The 17,775-nt window shown below is 41.3% G+C and overlaps 1 protein-coding gene across 1 annotated transcript; it reads left to right on the top strand.

Moving 5' to 3' along the window:
- Nucleotides 1-781: 781 nt before the first annotated feature.
- Nucleotides 782-17,068, top strand: cavin1b (caveolae associated protein 1b). Its single transcript, XM_008314137.3, has 2 exons — nucleotides 782-1,589; nucleotides 14,091-17,068. The coding sequence occupies exons 1-2, from the start codon at nucleotides 1,065-1,067 to the stop codon at nucleotides 14,970-14,972; spliced, it is 1,407 nt and encodes a 468-aa protein (XP_008312359.1). The 5' UTR covers nucleotides 782-1,064; the 3' UTR covers nucleotides 14,973-17,068.
- The last annotated feature ends 707 nt before the right edge of the window (nucleotides 17,069-17,775 follow it).

The raw sequence follows: 17,775 nt of genomic DNA, 5'->3' as shown, positions 1-17,775 counted from the left end.
GAGTGTTTGCTCATGCAGAGGAGCGTAGAGCAGAGTGTGCCACTGAAGTGTACATGAACTAAATTTTCAACATAATGAATGGAAAGTAACTATTTGGAAAATAGTTTTCAACATAGAAAATGAGTCTTCCAGATTTCACCTAAAATCCGACGACTAACTATGGACATACAGCTACCGAATGGGTTGAGTCATAAAAAGGAGGTGTTGTATTATTTAAGTGAGTGTTTAAGGCACGAAAAGACTGGGTTTTCTGTCTAACACCCAATAAAATACTTTTTATAGAGGGATCGTGCTTCACGTCGGAGCAGTGGCAGTGGATTTTCTGCTTCTTTAGGGAGATTTAAATCCAGGGTAACTCTCACCAAGCAATTGCAGTGATATTGATAAGTGAATCCATCACTTTCCCTGAGTGAGTTTATGAATTTAAACCTTAACTGCGGATATAGTTTTAAAACTGAAGTCTTAAAAGCTGATGAAGTACAGACAGTGGTAATAGATCCTCCTCTACATTCCTACACCTGCATTGCCTGAGCTTGTATACAAGCAGATCAGCACAGCTCTGTTCTTCTAACTATCCCAACCATGCTGATGGGACAGGGCTAGAAGAGGGGGTGTGTCACAGCTCCACCACGGGGCTGGGCCTTCATTCGTAGGTGGAGTTCTTCTAAAGAGTGTATGTGTGCGGACACAAGGAGGAGATGAGGGAGGGATTCATAGACAAGGGGGGAAGTCCAGTGGAAAAAAGGGGGGCTGGATTGAAGAAAAAAGAAAAACTCTGCCAGCTCTAGTTTGACTGGAGGGTTTGACTGGTGTTGCATTCGCATTCTAACGCTCATGTGGTAACATCCAGCACTGCTGGCTGCCCCTGCACGTTGGCCTGACTCCAGGGATTTGACGTAGACAGGACACAGACAGAGAGAAGGAGTCTTGAAGTGCATCTATGCTGGAAGGAGAAAAGTAAGTTTAGAAGCAGGAGGGAAAACAGAAGACGAAGCAGGTGAGAGAAGAAGAACCAGTGGTTAAGTAAGGTTGATAAGTAAAGTGTAAACTGCAAATCCACCACCATGGCAGCCGTGGAAGCACTAGAATCCTCAAGTGCCCTGCCTGAGCCTCAAACCCTCACTGAGATCTCAGACGATGAGATCAACCTTCCACCTTCCGATGATGAAGATGATGCTCTTGCAGCAGCCAAGAAAGAACCAGTCGCAGCAGACGGAGATGCTGCGGAGGATAACGACGAGGCAGCCAAGAACGACCCCCAGATGAACGGGGTCATGGTGTTGACTTTGCTGGACAAGATCATCGGTGCAGTGGACCAGATCCAACAGACCCAAAATGGGCTGGAGACCAGGCAGCAGGAGATGGAGCGTACAGTGACCAGCATCCAGGGTGAGCTGACCAAACTGACCAAGAGCCACAGCACCACATCCAACAGTGTCAATAAGATGATGGAGAAGGTGCGCAAGGTGAGCGTCAATGTGAAGACGGTGCGAGCCAACCTGGAGAAGCAAGGAGGCCAGATCAAGAAGCTGGAGAACAATGAGGCCGAGCTGCTGAAAAGACGCAACTTTAAAGTCATGATCTACCAGGTAGGACACAGTGTTTGTGTGAATAATTGGTTTGTACAGATTATTACATTTCAAGTAACGTCTGAAAATAAGAGCAGAGGGCACCAGAGTGGTTTGGAGATGGGTGTGGCCCTGTGGTGAGTCTGGGCAGAGGTGCTTCACTACGTTTCCTACTTTCTGGGATTATTTTATACAGAGGTTGTTTCTCTTTTTTATCATCATCATCATCTTCTTCTTCTTCTTGCTATTATTCAAAGCAGCGACAGGTTGTAGTATTGTCACCACACCTACAAAGGTGGAATCTTTCTTCCTAAGATTGAAGCCGGTCTTCTTTTGTATTCGCACAAGACCCTAAAAACCCTTACTTGACCTTCGGAGATAGGATTTTCCCTGGCACACGTCAGGAGTGTGATCTCCAACCATTAACTCTTCACCATCACATCTGAACACACTCTTCTTAATGTTGCAATACTTTTCTTGTCATCATTACTAAGACATAAATTACATTTCCCCCTAAACCAATTAGTATCTAAGTGCAACTCTATGAAATACAAGTGTGAAATACAATCACTCTTGAACACACACACTGTAACTCATCATGAGACTGTCAAAGTAGATTTGAACAAACGAATAAAGACATCAAGTGAGCCCAAACAGAAATGGAATGTGGCCTTTGGGCAATACAATGTTCAATATTCGAGCGAGCAGTTATACGAAGGAGTCCTGTTGGTTTAAGGTGGCCAGAAAGATTATTGTAACAGGGATTTTTAATGGGAGCCACTAAGAGCAACTATAATCTATATATAATGGGCCACACCTATTAGAGCCAATACCCACGTTGTACCAGCCAACCGATGTAGGCGCAGCAGGTATGTAATGAAGAAAAGTTACAACAAAGTATTGCTGTTGCTGCCAATGGAAAAAAAAGTTTTACTTAATAAAATTCTGTCATCCACTTTTTTTTTTTAGAAACATCGTGTAATCTGATTACTAAAATAGCTTTTCTGGCAGATGTTTGTTTTGTTGTCCTACGGCCACACATTTCTTCATGTCCTTACACAGAAGCAGTGCACATGCACATGGGTGAAGTGTACATCTGTGCTTGTTCTAGTCCCAGATGTTCTTCTACACCACACCTGCCACACCCCAGGCCCACTGTATACTGGATCAGTAAGCTGAATCCAGCACATATGGCCTCCAGACATTTTCCTTACATATCAGACGTATGTATAGGCCTGCAGAAGTCGAGCCCGCACATGTGAGCCGGGGGTTGCCTATCATTCAGAATCCATTTGGAAAAATGATTTCACTTCTTCCCCCAGTTTGATGGAAAATATCTCAAATGAGTGTGAGGTCCATCGAAAGACGGAGTTTCACTTTGAGACAAAGAGCAGGGTTTTTACTGAGGGGAGCCCTGTGTCTTATTTTAGCAATTGCAGAGTGATGTATAATAGTTTTCAGCCTTCTGCACAGTGGTGCAAGAACATTCAGAGTTTCCACCCTTGACTCAGTCGTCATGGCTTTTCCTGACTCCCCTTTCTCCTCCCTCCCTCCTTCCCTCCCTCTACACTCCTCTCTGTCCCTTTCCAGCGACTGGGTAAATGTCTATTAAAAACTCCATCTTAGGCAACTCAGACTGTCTAGCTGTAAAAGGTTGCGCATTTGTGCTTCTCTAACATACTTTCACAATATATCTGGCTTCTCCACCTTTTTGGCACACCAGCAGAAGAATTTATGTGTAATGATCCGCAGATGGGCAGGGCAAAACGCTGAGCAAAATACGACGCTAATCTTCATCATTGCATCTGACAGAATCTGATGATGATGAACAGTTTCTCAATCTGAAAAGCCTGTAAATCATATTCCTCAATTATAGTAGAGATAACATAATGCAATCCACCAGAAATGCCACACATGGGAGTTTAGGGTAGGGATTTTGTGAGCATCAGCCAACTGTTTGGGCCCTCTGGCGATGGAGGCTGGTCCTGAAATGCCAATCCTCTATTTCTGGCTCCATCACTAACTCAAAACAGTGGCTTTTGTTTACAGCTGCCAACTATGACATAACATCTGATTCCTCCTCATTAAACACAAAAGAAAACCACAGTATGTTCTGTTCTTAATTCTCTCTGCTACTTCTCCTGCAGTAGACAGGGTGAGAGCCATCAACACCCCCAGTCACCGCTAACACTGCTAACATTTGTCTAATGGGGACAGCAGGTCAACACATAAATACTCGGCATTGTGAGGACAAGAAAATATTTCATGCCTATTCAAATGTCCATTCTCTGTATCCACACTTTCAGTGTGAAGCTTCAAGAACAGACTCCTGTTTTTACACTGAAACTAGCTCATCTAAAAGCCAAATTTATACAGTATGTTTCTACAGAAAAAACACATTGTTACTTTGAATTAGAGTTTCTTTCACATAACAACGTGCTTGAAGTGCATAAAGCTAAAAATCAGGCAAAATATATTTTATCCTCAATATAACCCAGTGATCTAACATGCCTCAGGCATTCACATGTTTAACTGACACAATAAAAAAATTCCTGTCAGAAAAGCAAGATTTCACCTTGGTGAAGGCACACAGGCTCTGGGCAACAGGGAACCAATACAAGTCCCAGAGTTGGACCCTAAACCGTGTCCCTAGAGCTGCTGTAATGGACACAGTCCATACAACGCACAAAGAAAAACAACCTTAAAGCTTCATCAACAGGTTTGTTATATACTTATTTTATCGGGGATAATAATGATGTGTGTACATTTAAAGAATATCTATGGTCCAACGTATGTAGATAGGACTGGACTATGCCACAGTTTGTCCAGCAGGGAGCACTGATACGTTCTGTACTCGTTTTCCATACTCTAACTATGTATGTGCATATACATAATGACAGTTCAGTACAGTTCAAGGGTCCATACAAGAGCAGTCTTATATATATATAAAGCGTTTGGGTTAATGAGCCGTCTCCCAGCAGTCATTGCTTCTGCTTTTGCTGTACCAATCATTAATATTTACAATAACGACAACATCATTTAATTTTAAGTTTACTCAAATCTTCCCAACCCAGTTCAACAACCTCTCCTAACAGGGATATCATTTAGTCCTTGGGGGGAAGTGTGACTTACTGTGAGTCTATTTGTAGCTGTTTGACACAAGTAACGTAGCAACGGATAATGTTTTTTCTGATCATTTCCAGGCATTTTACATTAACTGACAGAGTGAGGTGGGAAGTTAAGCACTGGCCTTGCCCTGCCTGCACCCTCATGGCTCAGTGGATTGTTAAATCCCACCGCTAGTGAGTGGCGTTTGCGCTGACATAAGGTCAGTTCACACACTGTGGAAGCAGCACGGAGGCTTTTTAGTGGAGCATAAAGTGTTTGATCTCTGCGGCCCAGCAGTCTTTGCCTCAGCTCCTCCCTGTGCTGTGTCTCCCACTTCACTTACAAACCAAATCTACTGTTTCTCCTAGTGCATGTACCTCTGCTTTATGACACCCGTCCAGTCTACTGGGCTGCATATGATATGTGAAAGTGGAAACAAATCAGCTCCAGATCTGTCAGCACATCAGCTGGAAAAGACTGACAGTCACACTGTAAGCATGGGCAGCTGTTCCCTTCTTCCCCCTTTTAGGGTGTGTGTGTGTGTTCATGTGGGAGTGATTTGGTCCACGAGTGACACTTGGTTGTACTTCTTTACATCTGCCTTCTGATTCTCCACAGCTGAGTCCACATTGTGTAAAATGAAATTACAAAAGAAAAACAAAAATACATTAGAGGCAGCACTTCTGTCCAAAGATCCTCCAAGAGCAGATGTTCACATTCAGCCAGTAGTTCAATGATCACACCATCTCATTAACGGCCGCTGTCATGGACAGCTGAAAAGCCCAAGTGTCAGGATGTGAAGGAGACCAAAACAGAGATAAAAGAAAAGATAAAGAGCGCATGAGTACTTCAGATTTATCACTATTTATCTTACACTTATCTTCTGTGAATATTGTCGGACTGAACACTGCAGAAATGGATGGAGATGATCCATCCACACTGTGCAGGGAGTGGATGGGTGTGTTTCTGTGAAGGGCATATTTAGACAGCTGATTCATAGCACAGGCATCCCCCGCTCTCCGACCTAACCTCCTCTAACATCCGCCTCCACACATGAACCTCCCTCTTTTTCAGCTCTTTTCCACAGTGTGTCCTCCTCACCCTGCTCCGCCCCACACCACACCCCATCCCAACTCCCTTTCGACTTCCACTATTCTATTCCTCCCTATCTCTTAAAAACTAAGATTTAACATCACTTTGTTAAAAAAGGAGCATTCATGAACGCAGCCCCCCATTTTTAAGATGGGACTATTGTCCAGTCCCCCACTTTGACAAATTCCCAGCTATCACAATATAGGTCCCGTGTACTGCACCGTTCTGTACTGAACGTTTGAAAGAATTGAATGTCTCCTGGGCTACTATTCTCATTAAAAAAAAGAAAATAAAATCACATTGTAGTGCATAACTCTACATACATATATATATATATATATATGAGTGAATATCAGTGTTTATTGTTTATTGTTTTTCATGAATATTAAGAATGTTTTAATATTGTTATTCAAATGTTGTTGTTTTATGAAACCATGCTGTGAAAAAGCCAGATTATATGACAGATTATATGAAAGTTGTGACTAAAGCTAAGGCCATTCATTTAATAGCAGAAATTTTGGATGTTGAATTATTGTACATACATACAATTATATTGTTGGTTGAGAACAATGGATGGAAACGACTGTACTTCTAATGCACTGCGTTAATTGGTTATCGTAAACTATATATAAATATGCGGAGGTTGTGCTGCTGTTGGCCCACTCTGTGAGGTCTGTGTACGGCCAACACCCTTTTTCCATCGGTGCTGAAAATGAGTTTTTCCAAAAGTTTTGGAGTCTATCAAGGAATGCAGTGAATCGTTCAGAGAGTTGCAGTACAGTACAAATGACAGGATATTCTTTTGGGACACCTGCTGCCTCTACGTACATGAGGATGTTTGCGTCCTGGAGCAATTAAAACCAGAACTGCTTCCAGAGAAACCGAAAACCAAAATAGCTCAGCGATAACTTGTTTTGATACGACAAATTCCGAGTGATTCACTATCAGCCTGTGAGCCTGTTTTGCAAATAAGTTCATAGAGTGTGAGCCTTTTCTTCTCACTTGGGTCCTTCCAGGTCCTTATATGGGCATGTGAGCCTGGAATAATCCCAGCTAGATTTATAGGACAGATTGTTTCTCACATTGTTTCTGCTATGAGCTGTGCTTGGCTTTAACTTACTGTTTTGTATTTGATATAGATTGAGCCTGGAATTCATCCAAGGCGACTTGTTCAATACGCTGATGAGAGCCTGTGGTCAAATGGACACAGAGCGGGGACGATAACAGGGTGAGGTAACAGAGGGCCTAATGGAAGCAGAAAGAGAAGAGAAGAGAAGAGAGAGCCGTCTAAAAATAGAAACTATCGCATACTTGTTTGATTGTGAGAAGGAAGGGACCTTTTAGAGATCATGTTCCTGTTTGGTTTACAAGATCCAAGGCTGAGCCGAGGCGACTGCTGCTGAAACAGTAGCACACATTGTCTGCTTGTTTGTGACATTTATATTGTGTATTTCATCCTTTCATTGTTTATCTTTTTACACCTACTACGGAGCTCTGTTTTACCACCATCTGCTTTATTATCCATTTGAAAAGATCACAAATATCTTATCAGTTATGATATCGCATTTACAGATTTAGGAATATGTGTTTGAGTTGTTTGGTCATCCCATGCTGCTGAACAAGTCCGAGTGTCTACTGTTTACTGTGTCTACTGTCAGAGGTGTTTTTTCTGATACAGATACATTTACTTGTTTGGTGGAGGTTAAAGGTTAACGTCAACTTAAGCTGATGTGGATAACCCAGAAACACTGGGAAAATTAAAAATATATTGGCGATCTTTTGATGTGCTTTACTGTAAATACTATGAACAGAAGAGAAAATTTCTAATTAATGGATCAATGTGGCACGAACCACTTTGGTCTGTTGTTTAATTTTACTTCTGTGAGCCATTTATAAAAGCAACCTCATACATTTTTATCTGTGGTGAAGTCTTTGCCAAGTCTGCTCTAATGCCACCTGGTTGAAATCAGTGCAGAGACCTCTCTTCATATCACACCAGTTAATTAACCAGGCTCTTCTGCATGAGTCAGAGGAGAATGACTCACAGTCTAAAGTTTTGGTTACAGAAAACACCGGGATGTTTGTTCGTACGATCTGCTCTCTATCATATGATTCCAATCCTCTCATGACTAGTTCACTTATGGTTCCCAAACAGAGGGATTGTTTGGGAACAGTTACCACATCTACAGTAGTTTAATGAAGATCGCAATATTAGCATCACATTAGTCTGGAGTCAAAGTCATAAACATCACACAACAGTGCAGTAATACCAACAACCTTTTCCCCCTTGTATTAAGCCCGGGCTAAGCCTTACTATAAAACTACTAGTATGTATTAGTATGTTACTGGTGGGATGAACACTCAAGCAGATGACACTGTTGCACAAGAGCAAACAGAAGAGGAAGAAGTCACTTCTTCTGCAGCACCATAAATACCAGCCTCCTCCTCATCTACCGCCCCCTCTTCCATTGTTTTTGGAAAGATTACCAAAGGGTGACCATGGGAACGACCACTGCCATCCCTCACTGTCCCAGTCCATTTTAGTCAATGGGACCAGTTTTTCACAGAGCCAGGGGCCAAACAGAGGTAAAGGGATGAGAGCAGTCACTGATGATTTTGAGTCTTAGGATTGACATATTTAATATAATTATAACTTATAACTTAAGCTTGTGTGTGTTGCCCAAGAGCACACAGGCAATTAGGCATGCAAATGTATTGCTCTAATTGTGGTTGGCAGCATCTATTACCCCCTCCTGTCAGGATATGCCTGTGTAAAATAACATTGGGTTGATAGCAATTGTTATTCAATGATTGTTTAACTGTTTCTGACTAACTTTGGTAGTTGGCTCCAATATCATTAGAATAATGTTAGAGGAAGAAGGTTTTCATTTTTGTGTGTTATTTCTAGACTGGTGTGTGATGACAGTAGTTCCCACAGCACTTAAATCCAGTAGCTACAGTGTGTTTCTTTGTGTATTTAGGCTGTGGAACTTTAGACCACATCCGTTTGCATGAACCCTTCACGGATGGCACACATGCGTAAAACACACTTGAAGATTTCTTGCAGTGTTTCCACGGCTGCAGACACATGTGTGTCAGGCACTTCTGTGCTGTTTTCGCTCTCTCTTCCCTCAGCTGTGCAACTGCAAGACCCAGCATGCCATTGTCGACAATCGTGGTAGGTTGTTTTTTTACAACATGCTTTGGTGTGTGGGCATTCTGATCGTGTACTTTCATGTAGGAGCACAAAGACCCAACAAGACACACACTCACAGTCCTCTGTAATGGCTAGTCAGAAGCCCATTATTAATGACTCCAACTGTGAGGAATGATATCTGATATTCTATATGAGTGGGTTATTCCACTCACAAAGTTCTGGCAATCAGTCTGCACATCAGGGTGTCACTGGCACAGCACCTGCACAGCTTACAGCTACAGCTTATCACAGCATGTGTAGGTGTGTTAGCTGTGACTCTATGTAAGGTCATGCTCTCTGTAATAAACCAATACAAAACCAATTGTAACTCAGGCAGGTTTTCTCAGGTAGCAGTCAGCATGATGGGATTTAAGATGATACTGTCATGCATTTGTGGTCCACACTGTCGTGGTTCAGTGCCGTTGGGCAGAGAAAGGCCAGAACAAGTCAAATTGATTTAGAAACAAGCAAGATGGCCTGGCACACATCTGGAGAGGGAATATTTGTTCTGTTGCCACAGAGCTGTGAAGGCTGAGCTCTTTCATTCCTCATTGATCCAGCTAACGCTGTACTCTCTGCAAACTGTCAGGGAAACACGGAGAGAGGGCCTAGAAAAAAAGACCAAGAGAAAGAAAGAAAGAGAGTTTAAAAGAAAGAAAGAAAGAAAGAAGGTAAGAAAGAAAGAAACACTGTAGCAGTCGGCCTGGTGACTCATCCCTCACTCATCTCTCCCTTTAGGGACCTAGACATGCCATCACTTTATATAGCCATTTCTCTCTCTCTCTCTCTCTTTCTCTCTCTCTCTCTCTTTCTCTCTCTCTTTCATGGCTCTGATTAAAGAGGATCAGTGGAAAATTTGGAACGTTAAATGTTTCCCATGGTGCCATTTACAGGAAAGAGAGAGAGAGAGAGAGAGAAAGAGAGAAAGAGAGGGAGAGAGAGAGAGAATGTGACTGACTGACAGTCTTTAATTTATGCATGATCCATTTAACATCACATATACAGTAACATAAGTTCCTTTTGTTTATGATTTGCTGATTTTGTATGTCTGGAGTTATGCTTGGTTTGAAACTGAGGTTCTGGACCAAAACCATCCCCTCTGTCCCACTTTATTGTGAATTCACTGGCCTGATTTCAAATAAACCCTGACCTTTATCTGTGGTTGCAGTGTGATGAACTGACTATAGAATCACAGTCAAGCTATAAATTAAACTTTTTGCCTTTAGCATTTGATGTTGACATGATACAGTATTATTAAGTCTCATGTTCTGCTGAAATGCCCTTCAGGACAATGTTTAAGTGAACACAACTCGAGGGCACGCATGAAAAACCAATAGTCTTCAACCTCCTCAAGATGAAATGATTGACCTTTCACCTCCATTTCCTGACCTTTGGATGGTCCAGATAAAAACGACAATGTATTTTCCTGTAATTTGTCTACTTCTGCAAACAGACTTTCAGATTGGAATTGCTCCTCAAGGACCACTGCACTTAATGCACCTCTCAGGTAGCCCTGCTTAGGTTGAATTTAAAGTTATATGTATGGTTTTCCTCCAGGCAGACATCAATGCAAAGTTTTTAAAGTTCATGACCAAACAGTAGGTTTTTATTATTTTTAAAGAAGACAGATATTAACAGAGAATATAGTTTTCTCTACAATTAATGGGAATCCTTTGTTGTTTCAGCACAGAGGAAAAGGGGGAAAGGTGTCCTCAGTTGACTCCCTGTGCATTTATAAAACCACAGTTGTATCATTAGTGTATTCACCCATTAGATGGAAACATCCACTCATTGCCTGTTTGTGTGTGTAGTGAAATACACACATCTAAGGTCACACAGTACAGCGTGTGCACGTACACACACACACATTTTCCAGTAGGGGAGTTCTTAGTGGTTGGAGTTTAAACAGGAAAAGAGAAACAGAGAGGGGTGTGTTGCAGCGGGATTCCTCTCCCTCTCTCTACTTTGGGCTGATGAGTGGTTTCAGTGTGGGCTCAGAGTGGAAAGCTACATACACACATGCACACACAAACACACACCAGCAGCAACAGCAGCAGCAGCAGTGGCGACAGCAATAGCAGCAGCAGTAGGTCTACCACATGATTTAAACACTTTCTTGTGGAAAGTATGTTTCACTTCATCTGGAATCATTACAGCTCACGGCTGTTGCCAAGGAAACACGGAAACAACTGAAGAAATCATGGCCATAGAATTGTAAAACGTATTTTATTTGTACAGAGATACAGTCATCACAGAGGGAGACCAGTGGCATTCCACCATGCCGAGTCATCCACTCGTCCTCTACTGTAACGGCAGCTGCAGACGACTGGCCTCATCACCAGGAGATGCTTCCCATCGTTTTTCACTTTCGTGGCTGCGACCGTGTCATTTATAATGACCGGTGTTTGTCACATGAAGACGAGAGCTGCATTTTTAGATCCTTGTGAATTACAGATGGTGATGGTGATGGTCAACAGGCTCTTCACAAGCAGAACAGCTACCAGCTGATCTCAGCAGGAGGCACACAATCACAGTCATTTGGGCAAAGATTTAGAAATGTTTTTTAAAAACTCTGTTTTAAAGCTGTTACGTCCCGATATCAGCTTTATTATAAATAATTAAACCCAAGGTAAGTTGTCTTTGCCCCAATCTGCCCTAGTCGTTAGTGAGGTAAATTCAGTTGGTGGAAACATAAATTGTTTATGAAATCCTGCTCGGAAATCCAGCTCCTTATCTAGCTCTGCGGTACAGCACTAAGACTGTGAGCTCTGAGGTCTCAAATGACTCTGGAAAAGAGTCATCTTTTCCTTTAAACAAGGCCGTCAGGTAAGGACAAGTCCTGGAGGATTACGTCAGCACTGTTACAGTAACGGAGGCAAAACATGGCCAGGGAGGTAAAAAGTAGAGAGGGGTAGTGTTCACACACACACACACACACACACACACACATGCAGCCAAAGTTACTGCACTGTGAAAGCCACTGGGATGATCACCAGTTTTCCACCAGCTATGAGTCACTGCAGCAAAGTACCCACAACTGGGACCTGGAAAAATAAGAAAAAAAGATAGACAAAAAAAAAAGAGAAAATGTAGAAAGAATGAAAAGAAGAAAGAAGGATAGATAGAAAGATGAAAATATAGAAATAACCTTTAACAATGAGGTACGAATCTGTGTTTGTGTGTAAGTAGTGGTGTGGAATGCACGCAAACATGAACGCACAAGTACAGTAACACACAAAGACACATGCACACACACGTACACCCGTTGAAGGCAAAAAAAAATCATAAGGAGCAAATTATGATGCACCACGCTGTGAGGAAATAAATTATGACAAAAACACTTCCATTCCTTCAGGACACAGATACTTCTCTCTCTCTCTCTCTCTCTCTCTCTCTCTCTCTCTCTCTTACACACACATACACACACATTGTGGTTTATTGTGTTTTGCAACTAATTTCCCTTTTGACAGTAATTGTGTTATTTATTAAGTGAAACCCGGAGATACAAACAATCAGCTTGTGCATGTTTTGCAAGAGCTCAGTGCAAAACCGGTTCTCAATGGGTACCTTACAAAATCAAACACACACACTTGCTCACCGAACCATTACATACCTCCTTCATCTATTTTCCAAGGCTGTGACCGTACCTTCCTGTCTTTGGTGCAGCAGCCTCTTGGAGAACAATGACCTATTAAATTAGGAGGGTCAGGAAGTCACAGCACACCGAGGTGATTGCTTGAACTTCCCCATACACTTTTTCCATGTACTTTACACACACTTGCACGCAGCAGAGAATTCCCTTCTACATCTGTGCCTCTGTTGGATCTATCATGTGCAAACATCAACATGTGACCTCCTGCACCAGCAGCTGACAGGTTGGGGTTTCCCAGGCACACAGTTCTTTTAGCTACCTGAGGTGAAGAGCCCAACATTCTTGTAAAAGCACTTTCTTGACTGCATGACTGTGTTGTAAATTTGGTCCTGAACCAGCCTTTCAAGTCAAAGCACATATGAGGTGAAGAACAGAGAGGAGATGAGTGTCGGGTATGATGTGTGATCTGCTAGGATAATTTGTTTCTCAAATTAATTCAGACTCCAGGTGGAAGTATTGAAACTGTTCTCTAAAATATTCATCATAATAAAACATGAAGTGAAATTTCCACCCCATTGACCCCCAACATCCATGGAATACATTTTCACCAGTCTTGTGTTTTCCATCGCCTGTGCCTGTTCCATGCAGCTGCTCAGGCCCATATCCATCCGCCAAGGTCAGGTTTACCCAAGATAGTGCTGCACAATACATTCATAAAACTGCCATCACACAGAGCAGCAGCAGCAGAACACAATAGACACACGGCGCACCCTCTCTCCACTCTCATACCTCCACCTCCCAGCCAGAACTTTGATGCTATCATCTTCCTGCTAAGCAGATGGTTTTCCAAGACTTCAGCAGCAGCATCCCCACTTGTGCTGTTACTAAGTTCGTACGACAGCAGAAAAGCTTCTCCTCTTTTCCACCACAAGGTCCTTTGTTCTGGCTCTGCTGTGTTCCTGTTTTGACCATGAAGGCATGTAGAGGAGAGGAAAGGACAATACGCACAAGTATTGGCCCTCAAGCAGACACTCTGGAGCCCCATTGGAGGAGAACTTGACATGATGGAAAGAGGAAGCCCCCCCCCCAGCAATTTTCCATCCCTTCATTAACAAGTCAGAGTATTGTATGTACGAGGTGAAGGAGACACAAGGGAGAAAGACTTATTAGGAAAGTAAACGGCGAGACAAATGTGGGTGGGAGGAAAAAAATGCCATGGGAATGAAAGAATACTGTAGATGCTGGGGTGGGGGTGGGAGGGGTGTTGTTCAGGAACGCTTTAAAAGGGTTGGACGGGTTCAGATTGAGTTTGTGGGGCACTGACGCACAGGAGTCCTGATCACAACTTTTTTCACAATTTTTTTTATTTGGAACTTGTCATAAGACTTGCAGTACCGAAATCTAAAGATGATTTTGATGAGTTTTGATGAAGACACCAAAGTGAACCTATCAGGGTACTGTCGTACTGTTGTGAGTGGTGTCAATTTCATAATGGAAGTAAATAAGCATCTCCTGTTCTTCTTGTTGTCTACAGGATGACGTGAAGGTTCCTTCCAGGCTCAACATCTCCAAATCTATGAAGGTTTCAGAATCTGTGTCAGGAAGTAGAAAAGGCAGCATGCTGGAGCTGAAAGAAGATGGAGAGGAACATGCACTGGAGGAAGGAGGAGAAGGTGAGAAGGCAGATAAACCTCACGTGGACCTCTCTTCAGATGAGGAAGGAGTAGATATTGAGGATGTCATTGAGGAGTCACGGGCTGAACGCATCAAGCGAAGCAGCCTACAGCGTGTCCAAACCCTGAAGACGGTTTTCTCAAAGGAGAAGATGGACAAGACCAAGGCAAAGACAAAAGAGAACCTGGAAAGGACCAAGCAGAAAACTAAAGATAATATAGAGAAAACCAAGCAGAAGACCAAGGAGAACCTGGAGAGGACCAAGCAGAAAACTAAAGATAATATAGAGAAGACCAAACAGAAGACCAGGGAGAACCTGGAGAAGACACGCCACAACATTGAGAAGAAGATGTCAAAGCTGGGAACACGCATGGCTGTCAACCCGGAGCAGAAGCAGAAGATCCAGACATCCCGTGAAAAGGTGAAGAAGGCCTTCACTCCAGACCATGTTGTTTATGCCCGTTCCAAAACTGCCGTGTACAAGGTGCCACCTTTCACCTTCCATGTCAAGAAAATCCGTGAGGGCGCCGTGGAGGTGGTGCAAGGCACCGAGATGGTGGAAGTGTCTCAAGATCCCGATCCCTTCAGTGGGGTGGACGAGGCTGTGGAGGAGGCAGCTGAGGAGGTGGAGATGGAGATGATGAATGGAGGAGGAGAAGATGACGAGGCTGATGAGGATGAAGAAGAGGACAGCCACAATGTCCATCAGGAGAATGAAGACAGAGATAGAGACAGTGATTAGATTAAGAAGATCTTCCTTGACCACCCCACGAGTGTATAAAACTGATACATGACTTCTGAGAATCAAGATTATTATTATAAAATAAATATATTTGATTACAATTAGGATCTTCTTTTTCTGGCGATCAACCATATAATTGAATACTGTTTAATACACAAATAAATGCTGAGTTTTAAACGCATTGCATTAGATTTAGGAGGACCATAACTAGGCAAATTTTCTTAGCTACAAACAGAAAAACACAAATAACTCTGTCACAAATGTCACAGTGAAAGTTCTCTTAAATAAGCTTGTGTTTAAACATGATATGAAAGTCAAAAATGCAAAATAAAAAAGATATTTACATTGGAAAATAATAGGATGTAGTCTTGTAAACTACACTTGAAGAGTTTAAGGAACTTCAATGTTTGGAAGAACATGGTAGCGCTCTTCAGAGTACATTTGTGTTCATGTGGTAAAAATTATAGCGAAAAAGAATAGTTAAAACGATAAAGATAATAGAATAAGACACATGTCAAAGATAAAGTCTTTTTCAAGGATGTGAATTCAGAGAGAATTCCATTTTTTGTTGACATCAAGACATGGATCATGGATCACAGCCAGTGAAAAAGCAATATGTGAGTAAGTATACAGTAATCATATCTCTTAGACTATTCAAATACAGGTCCCAAAGACCATAGAATATTCAATATAAATGCTAAAGACCATACAGACGTTCTTGTGCTTTGAAATCTTGAAATATTATATATATACCACACATGCAAGTACATATTTTTCCACCTCCTTGTTGCTTATTTGTTTTTGTTAATCTGTTCCATCTGTTACCAATTTTTAGCTGCACATTTTTTTCTGTCATTGCATAGGTTTTATTGAGCTCACACTTTATGTATGTGTGTGTATAAATCTGTAGGTAATCACACTTTACACTATGCTGATGCTGCTGTCTCACTTTTTTATAGCTTGCAGGAGGCAATGTAATCATATAATCACCTGTCTTTCATTGCAATTTACTTCCAGTGTTTCCAAACAAAAACTTGCAGCAGAATGAAGGTTTAATATGTCGAAAACACAACAAAAATGTGACTCACACCCACACGTCCGTTATATACAGCTATTAATGGATATCAATGGAATTTTCCTGAACTAAAACAGGGACCAACTGTTCAAACGAGTTTGCCAAACAAGTGTGTAATTTAGGGACCTGTCTAGTCATGGCACAATGGAGTTATATTACTGTGATCTGACACTGACCCCTAGTGTTCAGTTAATAATATCCTTTGCTCCACCGTAACAAACAGTAACATTCTCTTTAACGTCACTCTGTAATTTAAGTATTTCCACGCCCTCTTCTACGCATGTTTTTCTTTGTGGCAACCTGTAAAATGTGTTTTGTTTTCGTTTTTCACCACAACTGGTGGCATTTTATGAATGCTTTGCAACAATGTGTTGGAGATTTGATCTGCTCTGACTGCATTTTTTTCCAGCACATTTGAGATAAGGACAACAACTCTTCACAGAATCAGCAGAGCAGTCTAGGAAAGAGGTGAAACTAAAGTAAAAGAGAATATAATAACTCATGGGAGAGAGGAATAGAATGTGATATAAATAAACCACGTCACTATATTTGCAATATTTGTACTGTCAAAGTATTTTTTCCATTTCAGATCAAAAGTCAGTGCTCTGCTTGTATTACTTTTTGTATATAATGTGAATCACTGCCGATGCTGATCCCAGTGCATACTGATTTTAGTAACCAAAATATTCTTCCGCTCTCTGTTGCCTGAACTTTTTCAGCATAGAGAACAACTTTTGGGCCAAATCATTTTGACATTTTCCACTGTTGCCAAATTAACATGTGAAGCAAGGGTAAAATGTTCTAGTTTTGTTTTACTGTTAACATTTGTGAAGCAGATGTTGCATAAAGACTCCATTCAACCAAATGAATTAACACTTGCAGTGTCGGTAAAGTCACAAAGAACATGCAACTGCCCAAATGTGATTGTTTCCTTTTTTCTGTTTGGTCATTAACAGATTATTCTCAAATGATTCTTAACCACTAATGATTTAGGTAATAAAAACTATTTGGTTCACAGCAATGCCCTTGTTCTTTTGTGTTTCAGAAATTTGACTCCCAAAAAGGGTGGCAAAACTGCTAATAAAGAGTTTAACTAATTTGCTCCAAGAGATGTTAAAAGTCAGCGCAAAGCAATTGCAGCCCAGCTGTTATAGTAAAGAAATTGGTAGACTGGAAATAAGCTAGAAATACCCAAGAGTTAATTAAAGCATTAGATAGGAGATTTTTAGAAGGGATTTTAAAATTTGCTTCAAAACGCTTTTAGTAAACAAAGCTAAATTCAGAAAAATATATTAACAGAACTAAAATATAAACAACAATATTAATAATAATAGTAATAAAACTAGCTACGTTAAAATGACAGCATTCAGTATAATACTAATGCAAAAACATTCTTTGGTGCCAGCACTCCACTTTGAAACTTAACTTTCTGTCACTCAATAACAACCAAAATAAAAGTTGTGAAAGTTGTGGCAAAATCCGAATTATTTTTCAGTACATAGGTACACATATTAATCCACATTACATTGTTGCAGATTTGTGTTTGGGGTGGGGCTCATCACGGAAGAGGGGTGGTAAGAATATATAATGTTAACATAATATGCACGGATACAAGCGGATATAGATATTTTGCGTACAACAGTAAAAGTACAACCGCAACAAAAAAATTGAAAAAAAATCAATTGGCACATGGTGTTAAATTTTATGTTTATCTAATAACAACTACTA

Source organism: Cynoglossus semilaevis, chromosome 8 (assembly GCF_000523025.1).
Source record: "Cynoglossus semilaevis isolate Cse_v1.0 chromosome 8, Cse_v1.0, whole genome shotgun sequence".
Taxonomy (NCBI): domain Eukaryota; kingdom Metazoa; phylum Chordata; class Actinopteri; order Pleuronectiformes; family Cynoglossidae; genus Cynoglossus; species Cynoglossus semilaevis.
The sequence above is the reverse complement of the archived record's forward strand: the minus strand, read 5'-3'. Positions and strand labels throughout refer to the sequence as shown.